The following is a 25,545-nucleotide window of genomic DNA, read 5'->3' as shown; positions in this document are numbered from 1 at the left end:
GAGACAAGAGGGATGCAGGGTCAATTGATTCCATGTCACGATTCGTTATTATTAATTTATTATTAATACAAAATTTCAACAAATTCGAGAAGATTACACGTAACACGTCCACGCGATACATTCGAGTGGAAGAAAGAAAAAATAATAATAATAATCTTTTAATAAATCATCGTCTTCGCAATTTAAAAGACGGGAGACAATTGATCGTGACAGCACAATAAATGATGAGCATAACGGAACACGCTACGAGAGAGGAAAACGCGTTAATAATACATACATAAGCCACGTAAACACACACATGTACACGCACATATACAATTTAATACGAGGCACATTCAGACATACATATATACATACATTATTATACACGTACACGTACATGAGACACACGCGTACAGTGAAAAAAGGAAATTAAAACACATTAAGTATACAATTAAATTAAGCAGCCGTAGCCTTTAGCTTGAATGTTAGCACCTAGACACACGATGTAACATTAAACTACGTATTTAAAAGGAAAAAAATTAAAAAAAAAAAAAATGAAGAACATGAAGTGGAACGGAGAAAAAAAAGAATCTTTAGCGGTTAAGCGAACTATCTGTGTAAAATCTAGTAGGTGTCCACAAGAATAAAATAAAAACATATATTGTGGTACAAATCACACAAAGATCGTACCTTCAAGGTCCTGACTGCGCCTCCAACCGAACTCTTTCTTGTACATATAATTTTTTATATGCCGATCTGATTTGTGTATGATTTCTATATATACGAGATATGTATACCGCAATTTATAATATTATTAACACACGATAATCCTATTGTCGAGCGTTTTCAAATAATCCGAAGAATTATCGCTAGTAAAATCAGCTCTTTTTCTTTCTTCTTTAATTCACCGCCCTCTGTGTTTAACAATGATGCTATATATATATACATATAAAATACTTTTAAATACCAACCAAAAATTTTTATAATTTTCTTTTTTTTTTTTTTTTGGTATTAAATCATGGAAAGCTCGAAGAAGCGTTTACATTTGGAGAATCGTTACTTCGAATTGACAAAATATAATGTATGCAGAGGAATGTTTTACAAGAGAACCATATACTTTCAGTTATAAAGATTCATTAATTTCATTTTTATTAACTCAAAGTTTCGTCGTGTCATTAATTTCGTTGTTTGTAACCAACTCGAAATCTGGTTTTGATTCTGGAATTGAATCATTGATTTTTTTGGACCATTCGATCATACCATAACCGATCATTCCAAAACAGAGGATTCCTATAAGGATATAGAGCTTTATCTCTGTGCACAGGTAAGGACTGTACACATACGTGATCACAGAACCTGTGGATTCCCACAGCCGGAAATTTGAGAAGGCGGCTTCTTCCTTGCCCGGGAATAGTAAGCCTGACAGAGCTAAAAATTACAAGAAAATTTTTATTATTATCTATTGAAACGACAATGAATTTTGAAATATTAATAAAGAAAAATAATATCTTCCATATTTCATTATATTTCTTTAAAGATTTATATCGTATTAAAGAAAATTAGTGATATATAATGCAAATTCAATATATTTTTGAAAAAGGAATTATCTACAGTGGGTATAATAAATTTCTATATTAAGGGGTCACTTTCTACAATATCGACCTCTTGAACAATTATTTTGAGTCATCTACAGTTTACAGACCATCAAGATAAGAACTATATTCAACTTTATCGACGAAACGATACAGTTATGTTACCATCAGTTATCTAGTACAAAAACTATTTTAGTAACAGTTAACAATATCACATACAAAAATTCATTTAATCAAAAGATGGTAAAAACAAAAATATAAATATTTTCAAAACTCAAATTCTAATTTATTATAATTTATTATAATTCTCGTCACAATTCTTACCATTTATTTGTACAAGCCACATGGCATCACAAAGACCCCATAATCCAGATATTAAGAAGAATATGAAATTTTGTTCAGGCATAGGTTTCCAATGAAGAAGGAAAATTAAAACTCCCATGTGAATACAGAAGGCGAATGCCATCAAAGACCTTCTTCCCGTTAGTTTCATTATAGATCCTGCACCCAACGCTGCTATAGCGTTCGTCACACCGAAACAGATCATCACATAACCGATATTATTAATTCCCCATGCACAGGAAACGAACGACTAAAACAAACGACTTGAGTATATTAAGAAACGACCAATAAAAAAATGAAAACATCAAAATACTCACAGCATTATAATCGGCAAATAAAAATGCTTGCTCCGCCCCGATGAACATTATTATTGGAAGTATAAAAATCTGATTTTTTTCTTTTAAAAGTTTCAACGTCACAACCAGCAGTTTTAACCCAGATTTGCCTGTTGCTGAGCCTGTTCTATTTTTATTGTATCTGGGGAATAGAATAATATGACGTTATAATATTGAACCAAACATCAATTTTCAAAATTTTTAAATATAGATATTATTCTGTAAAATTTTTATATTATTCGATATAATACGAAATAATTTTCTCAAAATAATGATACCATCGTTCAGAAAATATTGCGCCATTGTAAAAGAAAATTGAATTAAAATATCTTTTCATACCACACGTATTCGAACAGCAAATTCAAAATTGATAGATTCGAACAATTCGATATCCATTTCATCTTTGTTTTTAAATCTAGATTTGTAATTATCGCGTAATAAAAAATCATGTTATATTCGAACCAATATTAATTATTCTCTTTTGTAGTGAAAAATAGTATTTGAATCGAGTTTCGATTAATCGTTAGAATTACCGGTTGTAATTTTTCAAACGGAAACAATATTGTACCTGCACCGCAGCTTAATACACCATCAATTCAGAATTCGCAAATATATCTTTGCGGCACAGGAACGATTTATGACAACCGATGCAATAAGCTTTGCCTGGGCTGAAAAGTCGATCATGAATCATCCCACATTTCTCCTCTTCACATTCGTGTATTTTGATTCATATGTGTTGTTATCCATCGATAATGATTGTACACATCGATTGTATTATAAACGTGCATACAAGATCGATTTTAAAAAGACAAGATACATTTAAAATTTTATATATTTGAAAGTTTGAAAATTTGAGAAATTGAAAATTAAAAAAAATATAAAGATTAAACTAGATATATAAATACTATAATTAGTTAAAATTATATTACCTAGTGAGAGAATCGACTCCGAATGCGACAATTAACGAGGCCATTATCATACAGCATAAATAGATGCCGGAAATTAGATAAATCCTTTTCTCTGGTGGTCGTTCCAAGTTCGAGCTATTGTTACTGGCGGAAGTTGCGCCGCAAAATTTGGCACCGCACACTTCCGCTACAACACTAGTATTTAACGTGATATTCGTTGGCACTACGTCGATTCCATATGAAAGAACTGTGAAAAATGAATCAATTACTAGATCATCATATAATTCTAAAATTCAAGGAAGTAAGAGTAAAAATTTAATGAGAAAATAATTTCTACAATAATTAAAATAGCATCGAACGATAGAAATTAATTTTATATATTAATAGTACAAAAAAATGAGCTTATCAAGAATAATTATCTAATGCACCATATTAATCAAGATTACATGTATTAATTACATTGGATTTTCATCGAAATAAATTTCTTCAAATCCAGGGAATAATTAAAATCAGAGGAAATTGATAATCAAATTAACAAGTTTAAAACCGTTTATATTCATGTGTTCCATGTGTTTTAATTTATCACAAGATCTATTATCCTACTTTCCTATTATCCTATTATCCTACTTCGCCTACGGCAGTAACCAAGTAACCCGTATACTGCCGGGGATTCCCAGAGGATAACTGACTGAAATCGAACGATTCCCGACATTCCCGAGAAAGTTTCCCGTGAAATGGAGATGTTCTTTCCTCACGAATCGCGGCAAAAATTTGTAGACGACAACCGTTTTACGATATCGGGATTATAACCTAATCTATCGATAGTTTTCGACCATTCCCATACAGTATTTCTTTCAAACGAAGAACCCGTAAAGATTTATCGGGATCTATCGTCGAATCTCTCGTTATTTCTACACCTCTTTGCCGATCTTTTTATTCGACAGGAAAAAAAATCGCTGACCCAGTTGCACTTCACAATTCTTCTCAACTAGAACGATTATATATAAATCACTAGAACTTTGTCTAGGGATATTTTTTGTTCTTCTCTAGTATGATTCTTTTGTCCTTAAGCCTTGCATAACGTATGTACATGAATATCGGAGGTATTCGCGCGTCGATGTATCGATCGAAAATGTTAAAAATTTCAAGGATCTTTGAATTTCGAAAGATCGAGTTGGAAGGCTCGTGAATAACGTTAACCTCTCGTGGGACTCGAGGCGAAACGAACCAATATACGTTGGGTGTCGTTTCGAAGAAGGAAACTGAACTAGTAGGTTGATATCCAATGCTTTTATACGTTCCATCATTTATTTGTTGGTTTTACGATCGAGAGAAATAAAGAGGGAAGAGTAAAATTTTCGACGTGTTATATCTGTTCAAATAAAGTTATCGAATATCGGCTGTCGGGCGTGATATAGATAGTTTTTAGGTACTGTTTGATTTACTTAAAAAGATTCTATTTGCATGGTGATGCTCACATTTGAAATACGTATTTTTTACAATATGATCGAAAAATTTTTTACTCGATTCAAATCTACGAAGACTGATTAATTCTCTGCGTTTAACGAGGCTTGTATAAAATTTTATTTACATCATTTATTTATTTTAGCAATCTTCGATTAATTGAATTAAGATGAATTTAATAAAGATTAAGAGAAATTCACTTCAGGTTCAAAAAGATAATAAAATAAATTTTAAATTAATTTTGAGTCTTTGAAATATTATTAATAAAATCATTATAAGAAGTATTTTTCCAGGATATTGAATCTATTTTAAAATTCAATTAAATTGTATCAAAATTTGAATAGATATAACTTCATATATAACTCCAAAGACAGGAAAAGGAAATTCTTCAATAGATAAAATATATACAGATACAGAGATATACATTATTCTCTGTATTTTAAAAAAATTGTATGTCGAGTAATAAAATCTTTATCTTACAAATATTCGACATTTGATCGGAAAAAAATGAAAACAATCTATTCAAAACTTCGCTCAATCCCGAAATGACAAATTCCACGCGACCTTTCGCATATTAATTCTCGCTATTTCCGCCGCATATGCACCGCCAAATGGAGGTTTGAAATAATCCCTGGCTCAGCTGGGTTCCGCTTTGGGAATCGCTTTTAAACAAACGGTTTTACCACGAGCATAGAGACACGCAGAAATTATTCGTCACGTGGTATCATATTGCTATCGCGATTCACATTGCAAACTAAGATTAAAAAATAGCCCAACTAATTAATTCTTGCTCTCGGCATCGTTCACTTTCAAACGTGAAAGAAACGTTTATTCAATTATTTCGTCTCCTTTCATCAAGTCCTGTATATATATAGAGGATAAATAGAATATATATAGAGGAAAATAGAGAATAAAAAAGTTCCATTTTCTAATTTGAAATCGCTCGTCGATACTTCTTGTTGCAACAAATTGCATCGCAATTAAACTTTATTTTTCCAAACTTAAAAGGAAATTCGATGAATAATGTATATAGAGAGAAGGAAAAAAGAAGAAATCGAATAAATGGTACGTCAAAGCATTTCCGTGGCTCACCCAAAGGAATTAGAATGGCTAATGACTAAGTGAGATAAAAGTTTTCACACGAGTATCAGTAACAACTTCAGTTTCAAATGTTTTAGACTTGATCGAATAGTTAGTTATTCGATTGTGCGTTCGAAATGTCTGGAAATTCGTATAAACTTTTTTAAACTTTCAAGAAATTACTTCATTAATTATTTGAAGATTTAATTTTAAATGAAATAATTTCTCTTCGAAGTTATAACATTATTTAAATTCAATTGTCTATTAAAATTAAGATCGAAGAAGAAAGAAGAACCTATATCTTATTAAATAAACTTCTATGGATTAAATCCATTTGTCTAAACATGAATTCTTTGTTTGATCGAAAAATCATAAACGAGATAAATCAATAAATTTCTATTATATAAACTCTATTTTCCAACTGAAGATTTATTAACTCAATATATTACATTAAATAATCTATGTTGTATGATTGTATGGTTCGTGTAATTCATAATTATCAAAAATATCGAGCCAATGAATTATTTATCGAAGAAAAATAAATTTTAAACTTCTTTTTTTCTTTTTAATCAACGCGTATTTCCACATAAAAAGCAGGTAATTACGACCATTTTGTATATACATATAAAAAAATTAATCGCTCGTGTCTGATGATCCTTAGAACGAGAAATTTGGTTAAAAAAACGCAAACTTAGGAGTCATGCCCTCTTCACAAAAAAATAACACGAATATACGCACCTGCCGAGGATATAAGATTGCCCCAGACTTGCGCCATCTGGTAAAACATGAAAAACAGGCCGAAAAACCTCGTGACGAGGATGTCGGTGGTCATATCCGACAGAGTGGCATACGCTTCCGCAACGACCGTTAAATAAGTGCATTTGGCGCACCAAAGTGGAGCAGCGCCAATACCGAGCAGCAGGCCGGCCGGTATCATGGTGTAAAATTTTGGATAGAACTGAGCCGCCATAAAGGGCACGTAAGTGAGGATAGACAGAGATATGGTCCATTTACAACCCAGCCAGCTGTAACCAGATAAAAGGTGAGATAACATCTGTACATATTTTTACTCACCGAAATTTAAGCTCTTTTGGCAAATTTCTTTTTTCAACGAATTCTTCGCGCTTCAAAATATACGAATATATATTTCCTATATTCGTTCCTTATTCGTATATAGAATTTTAATTTATTTTTTAATAGTTTTGTATTTTGGAATTTATTATTTTGTTAATAGTCATCATGTATAATGATGGCGATATTTTTACTAAACAAAGAGAAGTGGAAAACTTTTTTTTCATTTTCTTTGAAAAAGTTCATGATCGTACGCGTCAATCACAAAATTGGAAATCTTTATGACGCATAATGTCATCATTAACCAGAAAAAAATTATTATTTATATCACTTTTTTTTCTAGAAGTCACATGTAAATCTTAAAATACGTATTTTCCTCGAGTTTTTATTAAGGATGTAAGTGAAAAGATTTCAGTAATAAAGTGTTTTATCGACAAAGTCTAACGAAAGATGCTTGTCTGTTCTTCAACCGGGTTACTGACACTTTTGCACGTGACAATAAATAGACTTAAAGTATCAAACTCTGAGATTTAAAGCGTTGAAGCGGACGAAATCTCCTTTAGTCGTCTGTATGCAAAGGGAGTGGAACAACCTTTGGTAAGATTTTTTTCAGATATTTGCTTTTCTCGTAGTATCTCAAAGACCGTAATATCAAATCAATTTTAATTTAAAAAAATTCAATGATTCTTCTATGAATATATATATAGAAAGAATCAATTTATATAATATTATTAGATAAATCATATAACATCCATCATCAAGATATCATCTTCTTTGAAGATTGTATTTTATCAATTTTAAGTGATTCGATTTTGATACTGTGGCCAGATAATCCGGAAACGATGCTGGAGAAAGATGATGGTTGACACGAACGTGGTGAAAATTTCATGGACAATAAAGTTCGATAATAAAGTTTACTGCATCAATGCTATATCCCATGTTAGTTTCATCGAGGAACAGTTGATGTCTCGTAAATTCTAAGGATAAGATTTCTGAATTTTTTTTCACGACAACCTCCCGAAGTTATTAAACAATTACAATCTTCCACCTGTATTTTGACATACATGCTATTTTCATTTTAGTGGCCAGAGTTGGAAACTTGACTCCATTTTTGAAGTGTCCATTGTTAAGTTTTTGTGTTAATGATCAACACGTTCAGTTTTATGTTACAGGTAAAGTAGAAGTATTTTATATAACAATGTATTACATAAATAATTATACTATTTAAAATTATTTCGTCCATTTTAAATTTTTCTAATTTTTGATTTCCAAAATTCATGGAAAATTAAAATTAAATTTGTAATTCTTCATCTAATTATTGAAAATTTTTTTTTTTTTTCAGTAATAATAACCTAGATATCTCAAATAAAACTTTTAAAAATTATAACTTTTGAATCTATGTGAATGATTAATACAAAAGAAAAAAGAAAGAAAGAAAGAAAGAAAGAAAAAGAATAGATAAAAAAATTTCTCTAATTTCAAGTTGCAATTTCTCGAATTTTAATGAAAATATAAATTTCTCTCGACCACAAGCACATCTGCATCCCTTCCAAGTGCTACTTAACCAACCCTGTTATCACCCTTCCGTTTCATTCGAGCTCGCAAATGCAACATAATCCGCACGCTGTAAAACACAAAGGAAGAACGACCCTTGACCCTTTTAAGGTAAACGAGTCACGTGTGCTCGTACACAATGCCGAAAATGGAAAACGGAAAAACGCTACCGCAATTCATGGCGTGTTTTAAGTACGTTTTCACGCAAAAACTATGTCGTTACACCGTGTCGGTGGAAATGAAATTATAGTTGCGTGAATTGATGTTGATCACAAGATAAAAGATGGATGAATACGATATTCCGTTGTATCGTTTCGCGTCCATATTTTTCACGTCGCGTCACTCTTGCCGTGGAGGGTTATAAGAGTGAATTTGAATCCTTTATATAAGTTGGTCGATAATTTGCAATTAAACGAACGGTCTTAATTTTCAAACCGGTTTCTTTTATTGACAGTGCTCTTCCATCGAGAGACTTTATATCTAGTTGATAGAATTTTAGTGTTTGTAGAAGCTCTTCTTACGATAACTGTTTTCCAAGTGGTTCGAGACTATCGGAAGTTATGATTGAATATTTCTTGATCTTTTCAAGTTAAATGTAACGAATTCACAAAATCTTGAGGAAAAGATGTTAGTATTATGGATCAACAATCCATTGTATATTTGTCAAATTTTTATCAAGCTTTAAATTACAATCCAATTAATCCACTATAATAATTAATCTATTCTGTTTTAGTTTCAGAACATTGTTATATAAAGAATAATTGTGTAATTGAATTGATGAATCCAAGAATACACGCCAAACAGAATTATTAATTCTGTATAACTAAAAAATTTCTTATTCAACTCAAAAAAATAAAAATGGTGACTTTTCACGTACGACCATGATACTTTTCGTTACCTAAATAAATTTTACCTTATCTAAAACAAAAATACGATCTCTATAATCTCATTTCTCAACACTTAAAACAACGGCATTCAAACACACACGAAGATTTCTTCATCATTTTGCAAATTCGCGAAACACAATAATCTTCAACTAGAGAATCTACAAAATCTCACCTTATGATCAACGTTGGTAAAAATATATTGCTGAATATCAAACTGCCATAAATCGAGGCCAACGTGAACGTCCCCAACGATCCGTCCGCGTTAATCGAGCTCTGCAAATTGGTCGCCCCCATAAACGCCGTGAAATTCACCATAAACGCGAGGCCGATCACCAACACGTTCCTCGTGATGCGCCATCTCTCGGAATGCCTGAATCCAGTCTTCTTCGTTCTCACTTTAACGAACTGCCCCTCGTTCATTTTGTCCAATTGCATCGTTCGATCTGCGCGTTATCGGCCACGATTTAAATCACGATCGGCGACGAGTCGCGATCATTCCTCCCCGTGTTATTGTCGTCGAACACGTTTGCCACACGTATCCGCGCGTATCGAATAAAAAAATACTTTTACCAAGAGGAGACGTCACTCGTCGATTGGCACACCGAGGGTCCGCATGATGAAATTTATTGGTGGCTTGATTGAAATATTATCACCGCTTATATCACCGCCGGTTTCCCTCTTATCAATTGTTTCGCACGTAGGTGATCGGTGGTCAACGATGCGATTTTCGCGAAATCGTACGCGGATTTGCGAATTGCGGATCGGCCAGAGATGTCATAATTGTCTCGGGTATTGCAGACGTGGAGTTCCTGCAACAAAATAACAATTTTATGACGGTATTAAAGATCGTTTTACGAGTTTCGAAAATAATTAATACTTCTTGTTGTTACGTGTTTAAAGTGTACGATGTGAGGATAATGGAATATATCTCTTTCGAAACTAAGTTCATGGAAATTGACAGGGGAACTGTTTATGACTAATATATGTTAATTTTTTATGAAATTTTGTCGAGCGAGATTAGACGAAAATATTTCGTTCAATGCAAAATCGAGTAGAAATTTAATTTTGACTTTTTCATAGTTTTTTCTTGCAAATTTATAAGTTTTTTTTTAGAAATGTTATTTATTTGCGAACTTAGTAATATTGTGTTTTTCGTTTACGTTAATATATATGATTTTTATCATATCTTAACGAATAATTATTTTTTATTTTCAGCTACAAAGATAACAATTATTCTAAAACTTTGTCTACCACATATCCTATGTCTGGTGAAAATAAAAAGTGATAACAGACGGAAGAAGATTATAATTACTTGCAAGTAAATTTCGACTAATTGATCCTATTTATCGATAACGATACATTATGCGAAATTCGAATTGCAAGATAACCAGTTTGTTTATGTTCTTGACAAATCGTTATATAGGTTTACGTCAGAAGGATGGTATAACGATGCTCGAAGTGAATGGAGAAGGAGGAATATTTATTTATCTTGGCTGATCAGAAATGATCGAGTGACTCTCATTACGAAGCAAGTTCCACTCGATGTCGTTATAACGTTATACATCATCGAAGATCCTTCTATGTAACTTGTTTAAGGCATCGATGATGTTAAGTGGTTGAGATATTGTCGATTTAAAGTCTCACGCTGTTTTTTTTTTTTTTTTTTTTTTGAATAAAAGTATGTTATGCTTAATTAATATTATATGACATTTAATAACATTATATAGCAAAATAATATTTTTCTCTTTTTATGTAGATTCGATGATTTATTTTTGCCATGATGGATTTTCAATCGTAAATCACGATAGACGTTGAATAATTTTGACATTTTAATTTATTACGTGACCAATATATTTTTTTGACATTTAAAAGATATTGTACCCTGTCCACATTTGTAGAAAGTATAGAAATGAAGAAGGAATTAGAAGAAAAAGTATTTTGTAAAATATGTCATATAATTAAAATTGTATATACGTGTCACAATTGTGAATATTATTTTAATAATTGTGAATTTTTTAAGATAGATAATAGAATTAAATATTGTATTCTAGAATTTTTAATTTAAGATCCAAATGATAAAAAAAATAGATTTAAAATTCAACTATTGCAATATAACAACACAATACGATAACAATTGAAAAATAAAGAGAAAAAAAGAGAATAGATATTTCTCGAATGATTTTTAAAATTTCATCGATCAATCGTAAATAGTTAATTTATCAAAGTGAGGAAAATGTTTAAATTCTATTTTGAAGATGCAAACGCATAATAGAGGTTTAACCGGAATAAATGCATCATCCTTCACTTTGACGTTTAACACGGTATTTTATCCACCATTCTTCTAAAAGGAGATTCAGATATTCGTCGAACGTTACTACTGAATTACGACTTCCTTGTTTGGTGATTGATAAAAGAGATCGAAGAAAGACGAAATGTTGAAAGCACGAAATGTGGACGTTGAAAAATCGATATGGGAAGAGAAATGAATGTTTTGCTCGAAAGAAACACGAAGTGAAATAATTTTTGTTTATTTTCTGAAAAATAGAAAAATTGCGCATTTTCATGTGTGTCACGCATTTCTCACATAATTTCCAATGCAAAAATTCTTTGCTAGTAATTTACTTGCGAATAATTTTAAAGTTGTACCACTTGTATATTGAAACATCACGCTATGAACAGCTTAGTTCCATATTCGAGTCCCATTTTTGAAAATCGACAATCGTACAAATCGAAATGTAATAATTTGTATTTTTTGAAAAATTGAAAAATTCGAAGGATTCTAAAGTCGATGTAATCAGAAGATTATCTAATATGGAATCTCTAATTGAAAAACAAATATATTGAGAATAATTTGTGCTTGCGATGTTGCAAAATCAATTGTATTGAATATTCATGTTTATCTTGAATATTTTATTATCTTTATATCGATGTCTATCATCGATATCTTGACAAGCTATTTATACAACTATTCATTTCAAGGTGAACGATTAAAGAAAAAACTTGAATTTGAGGAAAAATTGTATGATGCAAAATATTTGAATAAAATATTCTATCTTCTATACATATTAATACTGTTTGATTCATTTAATGTATATATTGGATATAAAAATAGTGGAATATTTAAAAATTGACGCATATCTTATTTAATTTGAATTCGTATCGTCGATCTCATTTACATCAATTTGAAATATATCACTTTAAATGAAAAATACACTTGTAATCTCCATCTTGGTAATAAAAAGTTAAGAAAAGTCTCCTACTCAAGGATCGATAATCTTTGTCTCAAGGAAACAAGCAGGCACGACGTTTTAGTATTTGATAAATCTTCTCATTAAACTTTCATTAAACTTACTTGATCTAGATGATCTTTATTAACTTAATCCTTTGGAAACTCACATTTTCCAGCATAAATTACACTTACCAGCGCAACACTAACTGAAAAAGTATAACTAAGAATATTACTATTAATCGAAAACTAAATCTTTTTTAAAAAGTGAGATTAGATAATGAAAAATGGCCAACAGTAAGTATCTTTTATCGATATATATATATAACTATTACTTACTACTATTACTACTATTTTGTAAATACAATCAAAATGAAACGTTTTACTGTCAATTAAGATAAGAATATATAAACGATTATATAGAAGTTATAAACGGCTACATTAAACATAATTTAGTAGAACCTTGGAAATCATTTGTAAAATTTACAAAAAATATAATTGCAGAGATAGAATATATCGATCAAAAAAGAAAAATGATCGTTTGATATTTGATTGCTGTCCATTGTATATCACAGTATATTATAATATATTAGTCGAAATAAATTTTAAATAAAAAGAAAAAAAGGAATTATATAATATCGATAAGCATATCGAATTTAGATAATATCGAGTCCGTGTAGAATCTAAACGAGCATAAAGCATCAGTAACCGATCGAAGCATGTCCGATTGATATCGTAATGTATGATTTTCTGCACACGCACACCAACGATATATGTCCTTGAGAATCAATATATTTGCTCCTTTCACGAGGTCCGTTCTGGAACTGGATACATTTCCAATTCCATCGACTCACGCAACATAGAAAATCGCCTAACTATTATACGATCTCGTAATTTAAATGTCGCAACCAGTTACTATGAGTAGTATGCAGTTCAGGGTAACATTTCAAAGTTGTACAACAAAATGTGTGTAAAATATTTTAAATGGAATAATTCTGATATAAGATTAAATTATTACTTTCAGTTGTGATGATTTATTCCATTTATTATTTTCGTGAATTTTTGCTTCATTTATTTTTATTGCAAATGAAGTGTAAAACATGTTTAGAAAGATTATGAAATGATATTATATAAAGCATTCATGATATTATTATATAAAGCAAATAACTATGAATCGTGATGATGATGGTTCAATTTATAAAAATAATTATAGAAAGAATTATATAAGAATAAAAATTAAATTAATTCTTTCAACTAGAAGAAAATTTATTTCGATAAAAATAATTTGGAAAAAGTAATTCCAAATTTAAAAAAATTCCAATATCTCAAGATTATTATTTCACCATAATAATAATCCAAATCCAATAATTTTCACGAATCATTAATCTTGCCACTATGCCACAGAATAACCAATATTATTAAATCTTTCTATCGAAAGATATCTAGTTAATTATCTTCCAATACAGGTAACAATCATCATAAAGTAAATACGCGTCATTCTAGGAAGGAGACAAATTAACATAAGTAGATATAAACAAGAAAGTTATTCGTCCTATAGATATACACATACATATATTGGAAATTCGGCCCGTGATCTGATTACTTCTCTGTTTCACAGGAAACCTCGAAGAGGAACATTGGTTTTCTAGATAGACAATTCCTCTGTACAATTTGTGTCTAACATTTTCAAAATAACATTTGCATAGTTATCACGTTCAGTATGGGATATCGAAGCAAAACTATAATAACTCGAACTCAAATTTAATCGAGGTAATATATATAATAATATATATAATAATACTGCAAAATATTATATAATATAATAATATAATATATATTTGATTGTAATTAATATGAATATATATATATATATATATGTGTTACATATTATATTTATTACATTGTATAACAATAACGTATTATACAAATTACATATAAAATAATTATTCAACAATAATATAATCGTAATGTAATTGTATTTCATTATAGTCCAATCCAATTACAATTTAATTGTTCCATTATAAAAGAAGTTTATTCAAATGAATCAACTGATTGAAGTCGAATAAAAAAATAGAATCATTATAATCGAGTCATACGGTAATCGGAATTAATTTATTATATGATTACCACATCGTTCCTGGTAGAAGGAATGAATTAACACACGGATTTATTTCAAGTATGGGAATATTTCTGACATTACGAAATTGTAATCCACGAGCGAAACACGAAGATGCACGAAATAATGGCGGATTTATATTTTAATCCAAGACCCAGCGATCCTCGAATTTCGGAGATTTTAATTAACAGTAAACATGGACTTATATTCCTGTTCAACGAGATGTTCTCGTGCAAGCGGGAATTTCGTTGAGTATCTCGTTATTGCGTTGAAAAAAAGGAAATGTTATTTTTTTAGTGACCATTAATAGTTTTTTATTGAATCATCCTGTATGTAATTTTAGTATCCATTAATAGTTTTTATTGAATCATTCTATGTGTAACGTGGTCTTCAGAATTTAGTTTAAGATAATGGAACTCGTTACGATAAGAGTTTTGTGGTAGAGGAAGAAAATTTAATAGGATAATGACAAATAACTGTTATGGAAAATAAGGAGAAGTATATTACTAATTACTTAATTAGTGATAGTTATTTATTTTTATAAATATTTAAACATTTTTATGGATTAATAGAAATAGTACAAGAAAATAAGATAAGGAAAATGGAATTCCACCAAGTTTAACAAATTAACTTTAGATTAAAGATCAAATAAAATTGTGGCAATCAACTTTTATTACAAGTTCTTATCTTTATATATACAATTACTTTATATCCAGTAAAAACCAAAGTACTGGAGATATCTGGAACATTTGAAGTATTCTTTTTATCATCCCACAAAAAATAAAATGTTTTCAGAAAAAAATAAATATCACGCTTCGTAAATTAAATTATTAGAAGACTCGCAAATCTAACACTATATTTATATTGATAGTTGCTCCAGCAATTAATCCATCTCTGTCTAATTTACAAAACGTCGTATTTTATTGACGATTTTCTTCCATCCACATCTTTTTCGCAGAAACGATATTGAAATCGATACGAGAATTGAAAAACAAGATATCGTCGAAACGTCAATTGCACGACGATATCTGTCGCGACGAATGAAATTCTTTCTTCAAGAATATTCTAGGCGAATTTATCTACCGTACAGGCCGCAGACTTATTTTTCAATTATTTTTCTCCGTGGATTGAATCAAACATTATTGCGAGATAGGAGACAAAACGCCTCGATGTCTATCCATATCGTTTTTCCATCGAGTTGACAGAATCGAATAGCATAGATACTAATTCGCAATTAACGTTAATGAGGAAACGCTAATGACGAATTCGGTAAAAGAAAGTTAATTGCGTTAATTGGGTTGATCTGCAGTGTGATCGATAGTTGATTTATTTGAATATGTGTACATATTGCATATGTACTTTTTATTTCCAAATTTATATCATGTTCATTCGCAAAGTTTCCTTAAAATAGAGATACGTATATAGAGAATATTTAATGATGATATGAATAATATTATATATTATATAGTCGGTTACATATATTTTCCAATAATTATGATTTTTTAAATATTTTAATAAAAAAATAATTATATCATGAAGATATTATAAATAATTTTTTATTCTGTTTCACATTTTGAATTTCGATAAATTCTTAATGTATTTCATGCATGAGAAATTATAATAATGCACAAATAGAAATCTTGCTGTATTATTTTTAAATAATTATAATTCTATCATTTCAAATGAAACGTGTTCAACCCTGATACACACTTGAATAAATGATATTTTTAATGAGAAACGCAAGAGAAATATATATATATAAGTATCATACATAATTAATTGCAAAATAATTGTAACGAAAATCTACTATGCATCGTTTTGAAAAGTTTCCAACTTATATGTTAGACTTTTATTACTTTTTTTTAAAAGTTAAACATATAAATGTAGTTTCCTAATTACGAAATAATTATACCACGAAATTTACTATGTTTCCACGAAAAAGAAGATTCGTTTTTATATACACTAGATTTTTACGGTTTAAACATATATTCTGTTAATTACGAAATAATTGTTTCCCAAAAGTGTGCTTTATATAGGGAGAAGGAGAATAAAATTCACATAAATATACATTGCACATTTTGTGTCTTAAAATGTGTAATTATAAAATAATTATATATAACGCCTGTTTTTAAATTATTACTAATTTTAAACATTATTTACACTTGTTATATGTATTCTATTTTTTCATTTAGGTATCATTTTAAATAATTTTTATAGCGTTGAAAAATTTACAAAATTTAAAAATTTACATTGAAATATTCATTGAATGATATTCATATTTCAAATGAAGTTTCGTTAAATTATAAAATAATTAAATCGAAAACAATTGAGAAGAAAAAAGAAATAAAGCAATAAAATAATGTGGCAATATTTCATAGAATTGAATATGAAATAGAGGAAAGAAGAAATTGTTAATTGACAATAAAGCCAACTGCTCCTTCAGAAATCATTAAAGTGATCAAAATTCAGAATAAAATATAAAATTAATCTTTTGCATTATTTTACTCCTTTTTTTTAGAAATCTCTAATATCTCCATTTCATTATCCATTGAATTAAACTTATGGTAAAATTATTTACAGATGCAGACAAATATGGATATATATATACGAAAAGAATCAGAAACATAATTCAAAGGAACATTTCAAGATCACTATATTTTTTTCTACATCCAAATACTTAATAATAAATTTCAAATTGTAATATTTCATTAATTAATAAATTTCTACATACAAAATTTAATTCTAATATATGAATTTTTATTTTTTAGTTTTCAACAATTCTCCATTTGAGTATAAATCTCACCTTTCTACACATAGGATGGACGATTCCTTTCTTTCTTTGTAAGACGATCACACAAGGGTTCTGGATCACCCCTTTGATTCGATGCCTTATTGTTCTCCTTTAGATTATTATTCGAAATCGTGACGCGGATCGCTCGTAGATACGCAACGAATGAAATAATACTGAATTGAACACGAAACCTCGCGGTCAAACCTTCATCCTGTTCCGCCCCACCTTTCGCCATCTTTTTCTCGACGCGAGAACAGGTATTTGAGTAGGGATTTCGATGGTTATCGAGGAGAACGCGGCTATCTGTATTCCAAACACAAGCTCGGATTGTTACATCTAGCCACTGATCCGCCATTTTTTCGTGGATTCGAGCCAAGATTCAATTCGAGGAGGAAACTTTGGTGTTCTGGATATTCGATTTCCCAGTTATGCCTAGGATGTGGAAAATTATCGATCGAATTTGCCATGTATGTATTATGATTTCTTGTAAAAAGTTGTTTTACAACGAAATTCGTTTAAGAATTTCGAACGTTTTGATTCCAGAGAATGTTTATAGAACATAATGGGTTATGGAACAATATTACTTTTCTCAATTCTTCTATCTAGCATTTCGAAAGATTTGAGAAATTTGTAATTTCATCGTCCTATTTTTAACTTTACTTAGAAAGGTAAACGTGTAAGGGAAATTCAAATATTTTTATGTTAAAATAGGACATTTTAATACAGAAGAGAATAATATTTTTGAAGAGAAAATTTGTTGAAATTAACTTTTAAAATTCTATCATTTTTGAATTTTTGAACAATTTTATTATTGTTCTGATAATATTAAATATTAAAAAAATTTATAGAACAAAATAATAGAATATTAAAAGTTTTCAATGTATTCAAAGTATTTTAACTTATATTATTTACAAAGTTAATAAATAAAAAATTTTTAAATAATTATATCAGATCAATTAAATTTTCAAGGATTTATTTATAATAATTTGCTAAATGTGATCGAAATTACATAATAGTATAAAATTGTTCAAAATATTTTTAATAAATTGCTATTAAAAAAGAAATTCTAACATGTAATTAACACAATTAACACAATTAACACAATATCAATTAAATTATCTTTTAGATATTTTTTAATTTATTTATTTTTTTCGTTGCATAACTGATAACAAGTAATAAAGTGCCATTTATAATTTGTCATTTTTTTATTTAAATAATTATATCGTTATCAGGATCTTAATAATTATTGCAAAGCCAATTTGTGCGATAAATTGTTTTTATTTATTACAAAAATTATTTCGTTAGATTCATATTTTACAATTTTTCCGAATTGATATCAGATTGATTTGAATTATGCAGCAGTTGTTAACGTTTTAATTTTAATAATAATCTTAAATATATAAATTCTCGTGGCAATACAATAGAGGCTTTGGTTTTTCTCTTTTTTTCACTTATAAATGTGCAATTTTGTATTGTTCTTATGGAAATAGAATTGTGACGTAAATCTATTATTAAGGAGATTCATATCGATATTTTCTCATATAATTAATTATGAAAAATGCATAAATGATTATATTTATCTTAAATTTTTGAATATAGAAAATATTTGTATTTATTATATATTATTTATTAAATTATAATAAATAAATAATATCACGATTTTAAATTATTCAAAATCAAAACTTCGTGATTTCAATATTTATATATTTCTTGGCTTATTTTATTTTTATATAACAAATCTTTTTCCAACGCAATTTAAATTTCCAAAGCTAGAATATATCTTGCTTTAAAAGAAAAAAAAAATCAAAATATCACATAAAACTTTTCTTATGTTCATTGCCATTTCCATTCAAAAATTCAGATCGAATTTTTTCACGAAAAAAAACTATTTTCATTCAAAAAAGATTTAATTAAATCTCATCCAAATCTCCAGTTTTTTCCTAGAAATTATAAATTGGTCCAAGTATATAATATATAATACAATATTATCTCAGTCTGTTTTAATTCAAACTGCGTGCATTATCATATACACGAACAGCATCATAACTATCTCGATTATTTATAATGTTGTACCATCGAAACAAAGGCGGCGGCAAATAAAGTTTCTGTACTTCTCTTTGTAATAAGCAAATAATTAACAAAGCGTCATCATATATAGTGTTATAATTGAAATTTATAATAGTCAATTGTTACTTTTTTCTTTTTTGTCTTATCGAACATTTCATTCTATATTCTCAGGGATAAAACTGAACTGAAGTTATGCTCCCACTATTGTATTGTAGCGCTCTTTCGGAATTATAATCACATATAATCTAAAAGTGGTTTGCAATTGCAATATAATACCTGCAATACGGAACTATTAAATTGCGGAATAAGAACGATTAATAAATATCGGATAAGTAATCACGAGTGCATAATTTAATGCTTATTACGGAACAAGGGATGAAATAGTGAGAGATGGAAACTTGTAAACTAACTATATATAAGTTATTCATATTAAAGCCAGTTTATAAATACGCAAATCGACAAAATATTCTGTTGAACATTTTATGTTGTAAGAGTGTGACAGTATTTTATGATTTTCGTTGTATTTCGTTTGTCGAAAACAAACTTTAAATTATATCACAAAGATTAATTTTGCATTCGAAATTGGATTCTTCTTTACATATAAATTTAATTATATACATTATTAATTAATTGGATGGAAATTGAATTAAGAATTGTCAATCACCGTATATTCAATAATAATTATTAAGATAAATATATATATATATATATATATACATTTCAATGAAATTCAATGAATTATAAATAATTTATAATACATCATTGAAGTAGATTGTTAAATTTAAGTTATAAATTACATAGATAAGATCACTAATTTAATGTCAAAAATTTTTCCAGAATATTCGATATCAAATGCAATAAATCAATTGATGTTATACCTACCTAATTCAAATTCAGAAATTAATCGAGAGAATTATTTTGATGTTTATGGAGGAGAGATCGTCGATGATGGAATATTTATTTCACCGTGGTGGTGAAACACGTGATTATTGAATATTAAGATTAATGATACTATCGGATATAATCAGCAATACCTAAATGCCCGTCCAGTAAACGTCATAACTAATTAATACTCAGCCATAAATATTTGATTAATGCGGTTGACAATTACGAAGAAAGAAGAGAAAGAAGTGTTATGTAAATTTGTTTTAATTAACAGAACACTCCAGGGAGATTAAAGAACACTATATAAGAGTGAAGGGCAAAATAGAAAATTGAACGAAGAGAAGGATTTAACGTCGTGCCATGTATTTTCCATTTATACGTTTACTCGATAAAGTTGAAACTGCACGACAGACATATGATGAAAATGCGATTTGAAATTGTTCAAATGTGTGCGTGTTCGAAATAGAATAAACAAAAACTAAAACTTGTTTAAAGAATAAAAGTACTTATCAGTCAATTTTGTGAAACTAAATTTATCTAACTATAATTTAATCATATTTAACTTTTACATTTCATATTTTTCGCTCCATATTCTTATTTCATTCATTATGTTTCATTTGTTTCAGATTATTTATTCGGTTCGATTAAGAATACTATTTGTCATATCAAATTATTTTTACAAAATATTTATTTTAGAGATAACATTTGTTATATTAAAAAAAAAAAAATTGAATTCACAACCAGCATCTCTTTTTATTCGCAAGATAATTGCTCTAATCATGTTTTATTTTTATTTAAAATTTTTTTATTTACACGTCTGAAAATATAAATTCATAAATAAATTATAATATATAAAATTGAAATATATAAAACATTTCCTTCTTTATTAATTTTAACAAATCTTCGAACATATTTCCTTAAAAAATTATACATTTATAATCAATAATTACAATTTCAAATAAAGAAAAAAAAAGATACATTAATCTAGATTAATCTTGAATTTTTTATCAAGAATGATAAGAAGAAGAGTATTAAGAATGATGTGCAAAGTAAAATAAGATCTTTATCTTTATATGTATATGGAAGATCAATACGATAAATAAACCACAAATGGTACAATTAGAAGTTAATTATTATTTTCCAGTCTGTGTAATTTATTTTTCATTTACGAACTGATGTAACAGAATTTCCTCTCAATTTTTTCTCAAAGTCATAACGATAATAAGCCATCGTTTCTTTTCCGGAAAGAACAATTTATCTTTCTCAAATAAATAAATTGTACAAGATCAAGCAGAAAATTCAAACGGAATAATAGATTTATTTCTCTCGAGGATAAAAAGAATTAAAAGAAAATTCATTTTATTAAAAACTCGAAGATGAACAGAGAAAATAAGAATTCTAAAATATGTTTACTGTCGACATGGCGATTGGCTGATTGCCTACGTACAGATATTTCCAGCGTATAATTAAATCTCTTATCGATATTTTTATATAGTAAATTTTATATTTATTTGTAAATTAATCCACTATTACGCTACTCCACGTACAATAATGTTCACTTTAATCTCTACAATTGGGACACATATCAGACATTTATCGGTACGTGCAGTTTTTGAGAATTCGACTACAAGATGAGAAATGAATGGTCGAGAGATCTAATTTTTAGAGATTGATGAGGACAGCGAATAAGATCCAGAGTATACATAAAATCTACCAAGTTATTATTACCATATAATAATATTTCGTATAAAGATATTCTACAAGTAAAATTAGTTGTATGAAAAGTTTCATATCAAAGAATTATTATATTTTGTATATTTATGCATAAATTTAAATTTTTTACAAAAAAATTATATAAAAAATTCTTGTTTGATAATCGCATAATCAAGTTTTTGAAAAGAAAAGTTCATTTTCATCATCTTGGCAATAAATTAGATTGACAATAGAAGCAATCAGTTCCACGTATTTCTCACCTTTTGAAATTCGACGTTTGATCTTTGAATAACGTATGATACACGAAGCGACACAATGTGTCCTGAATTTGTTAGCATGAAATTTCTATATATCATTTCGCTTGGAAGCGATGCGTCATTGCAATTGTCGCAATCACGCGATATACCCGATAATCGATATATGCCCGAACCGCTCGTGGTATTATTAAGATTATTATAAACTTTTCAAATATATTTATTCCCTTGTACATTAAGACATGTATATATTGATTGAAAATGGAAAAATTACGATTTATTTCATTTTAAATTTATTATTACATACGTATAAATTTATATTGGAGTATAAAATTATTAATTATTGAAATTAAAATTTGAAAATAAAGAAGATATTTCATTTTATGTGAAAATGATAGATAATGTTATTTATCAATCTTCATCGAGAATTGTTTGTATCATGGAGATTGCCCACGAAAATTTCTTTTGTACATCAGATGAATTTCCATGTCAATGGTGATAATTTACTATTCGTTTATATCGATTCGAATCGATGACAAATATTTTCCACATCGAGTCGAATCGTCGACGAATTTCGTTTATTTTATATTGGAACTTCATAAAACGCAGATATATTCTCTGATCGCTGATGCAAAGCTGCACGTTTGATATTTACAACGATTCTTTAGAAATTGAATATTGTTGGCCGATAAACAGTTATTGACCCTTAATATCCTGATCAATATCCCATACTATTATCGTGCCAATGAAATTGTGTAAGTATTCAAACTTTTTTCATTTAAATTTCAATTATACTAATTATTACCTTGTTTTAGGGTTGTCAAGCAGTAAAATTATATTCGTGAAATTATATTTCGATTCATATTATTTTCAATAATATTGTGAACGTGATTCGAAATTTTCATCGAAAATTTGACCACTTTATTGTTTCAACGATACAACAATTCATCTACAGTATCATCTACATTCATCACATGTATAAACATATTGTATACGTTTATTATGTTATACTTCATCCTATGAACTGGCACGAATACCCAAAAACCTTGTATATCAATACATATTTGCAGATAATGTTTATAAACGTGGACAAGGCTTAAAGCATTACAGCATCATAGATGTAAGAATATTGAAAAAAAAAAGTTAGTTAATTTATTCACGAAAGTAGATAGCTAATTTAACAAAACATCTCATAACAAACAATTTATAATTTATAACGATTTATCTCCAATCTTCAAGTAATCTTCATATAATTCAATTCGTGCATAATTTAATTGCACAGAAGTAAAGTTTCATTGATATAATTGCAAATGTAACTAGGAACAACATGAGGATTGCGTGTGATCGGGTCTCATGTTCAGGAACTTTGGCGAAATAAATTTTCAGCGGCGTTTGAATTAGAATTTCAGATGAACAATCACACAGGAATATGCAACGGAAAGGGGGAAGAAAAGTTTTACTACACCAAGACCAACAAATGTGACGTCCTTTCCGCGAAACGGCTGTACATACCTTGCAGACAAGTGAAATGTCATACATAGTGAATTGCGTGCAAGAGGCATTATGTAAATATCGGCTCGAGAAGAATGATGCACTCGATTCACTTTGCTTTCTCAATCTTTTTATCTATTCCCTTTAGATCGAGGATTTCTTCACGGAACGTTGTAATCTCATCAAACATTTGCTTAATCGTATTTCGTCTCGAGATTTTTCTCGATAATTCTTGAAATTCTTGGTTACAGAATTAATGAATTGATGATTTAGGATAACGATAATTTCCTAATAATTTAATTGCAAGAATATATATTTCAGTAGCGATTAAACGATGAGACTGAAATAAATATGGAGCATTATTTTCTACTTGCTGACAGAACAAATCTTTATTTTCTCGTATATTTTTATTTTCATTTTTTTTTTTTTTTTGAGAAAATAATAAATTATTTATGTATTCAATTTATATGAATAACTCTGTGAAATTATTCAGTCGAAACAAAATATGGAATTCCATTTGAATCACGAAGTTAGTTTATAAATTCGAAAATCGTGATACATTTCAAAGATTATTATCATCATCTAACTTCAACAAGAAGGTACATTTTTCTCCACGAATTAATATTTATTTATTCACATCACAGTTCGAGAGAGACTTTATTGCATGGAAAGAGGAACAGTAGTTTTTCCCTGAATTTGCTTGCAACAAAGTTACTAAGCTATCTCAATTCGCACAATGGGAATTTCCAAGAATCAACTCTTTCTTATTCCGAGTGCTATAACAAGTCTACGTTCCATAGAATAGTTATAGTCGATTTTTTGAATCGAATTTTTTCTTACTGATTGTAGAAAGCGCGTCTCTGGAAAAAAAAAACATGACTGGTCTCAAAGCGAACTTGGATGTTCAGAGATTCAGAGAAGCGACAGGACAACGAAGTTTAAATAGTTTGACGAATTCAAAATTCAAAATCCCTCCTCTGTCCAAACGTTCGAACTTTTCAAGTTGAAAATGGAAAAGCTTTAAACTTCTTCAACTTAAACATCTGAGAAATCGCACGAAGCTCGATGTGAGAACTTGGTGAAACTTTAATCTATAAAAAAAAAAAAGAAAAAAAGGATGTGCTGCGAGGAATGTAGTACAGAAAGTTCAAGTATTATAGAATTATCAGCATATTCACGAGAATTTGAAAAAAAAAAAAAAATTAGATTGGAATATTGGTTGGTGAAGAAAGTTTCTTTAAATTTAACGTACAATTATAATCCTTCAAAGAGATTTATAATCTGATGATTATTTTAATCTTGAAATAAGAAAATATGTCGAATTTTCTATTAATCTATAATTAAGAAAATTATAATGAACTTTTGGGTAGATATAATAATAATGCACACATGAGGAACGACATTGTAACCTATCATTCTAAACGACCAATCATCCTGTCATGTTTTTACCCCATGAGAAATGCATCGAGATTTCGAGAAAATCCTAGGAACAGAACATTGGATAGTTCTTTTATTCGCATAAAATTTTTGGCAAAAACTGTATATTGTCACAGTAGGATGCTTTTAACAAATCGTCCGAAATGTTGCATTTTCGGATTCGTGGCATTAATCTTCAACTACAAACTTGCGTGCACGAGGAAAAATTAGGAAAATTCCGACTTCCTTGCATGAAATAAATGCACGATCGTTTTAAATTCGTTGGAAACGGGTCAAGATCGAGGTAGTATGCATGGTTAGTAATTTAAATCCACAAAGTGAATATTTAAACGTTGTTTAGCTTTTCCCTT

General features: G+C 28.9%; 1 protein-coding gene and 1 long non-coding RNA gene across 3 annotated transcripts; one reads left to right on the top strand and one right to left on the bottom strand.

Moving 5' to 3' along the window:
- Positions 1-946: 946 nt before the first annotated feature.
- LOC122712112 (UNC93-like protein) lies at positions 947-17,492 on the bottom strand. Its single transcript, XM_043931479.1, has 7 exons — positions 17,361-17,492; positions 9,388-10,024; positions 6,442-6,728; positions 3,181-3,406; positions 2,234-2,393; positions 1,899-2,166; positions 947-1,410 (listed from the first exon to the last, which is right to left on the bottom strand). Exons 2-7 carry the CDS (start codon positions 9,648-9,650, stop codon positions 1,139-1,141), a joined length of 1,476 nt encoding a protein of 491 aa, XP_043787414.1. The 5' UTR covers positions 9,651-10,024; positions 17,361-17,492; the 3' UTR covers positions 947-1,138.
- A 191-nt stretch (positions 17,493-17,683) lies between these two features.
- LOC122712155 lies at positions 17,684-21,117 on the top strand. 2 transcript variants are annotated; one of them, XR_006346270.1, is made up of 4 exons: positions 17,684-17,815; positions 17,892-18,016; positions 20,253-20,802; positions 20,927-21,117. It is a non-coding gene; the product is annotated as an uncharacterized LOC122712155 (long non-coding RNA). The 2 variants fall into 2 exon arrangements; XR_006346269.1 differs by lacking the exon at positions 17,892-18,016.
- Positions 21,118-25,545: the final 4,428 nt, after the last annotated feature.

Source organism: Apis laboriosa, unplaced genomic scaffold (genome assembly GCF_014066325.1).
Source record: "Apis laboriosa isolate Shangri-la unplaced genomic scaffold, ASM1406632v1 scaffold19_cov150, whole genome shotgun sequence".
Taxonomy (NCBI): Eukaryota; Metazoa; Arthropoda; class Insecta; order Hymenoptera; family Apidae; genus Apis; species Apis laboriosa.
Note: the sequence above shows the minus strand (reverse complement) of the source record. Positions and strands in the feature narration are given on the sequence as shown.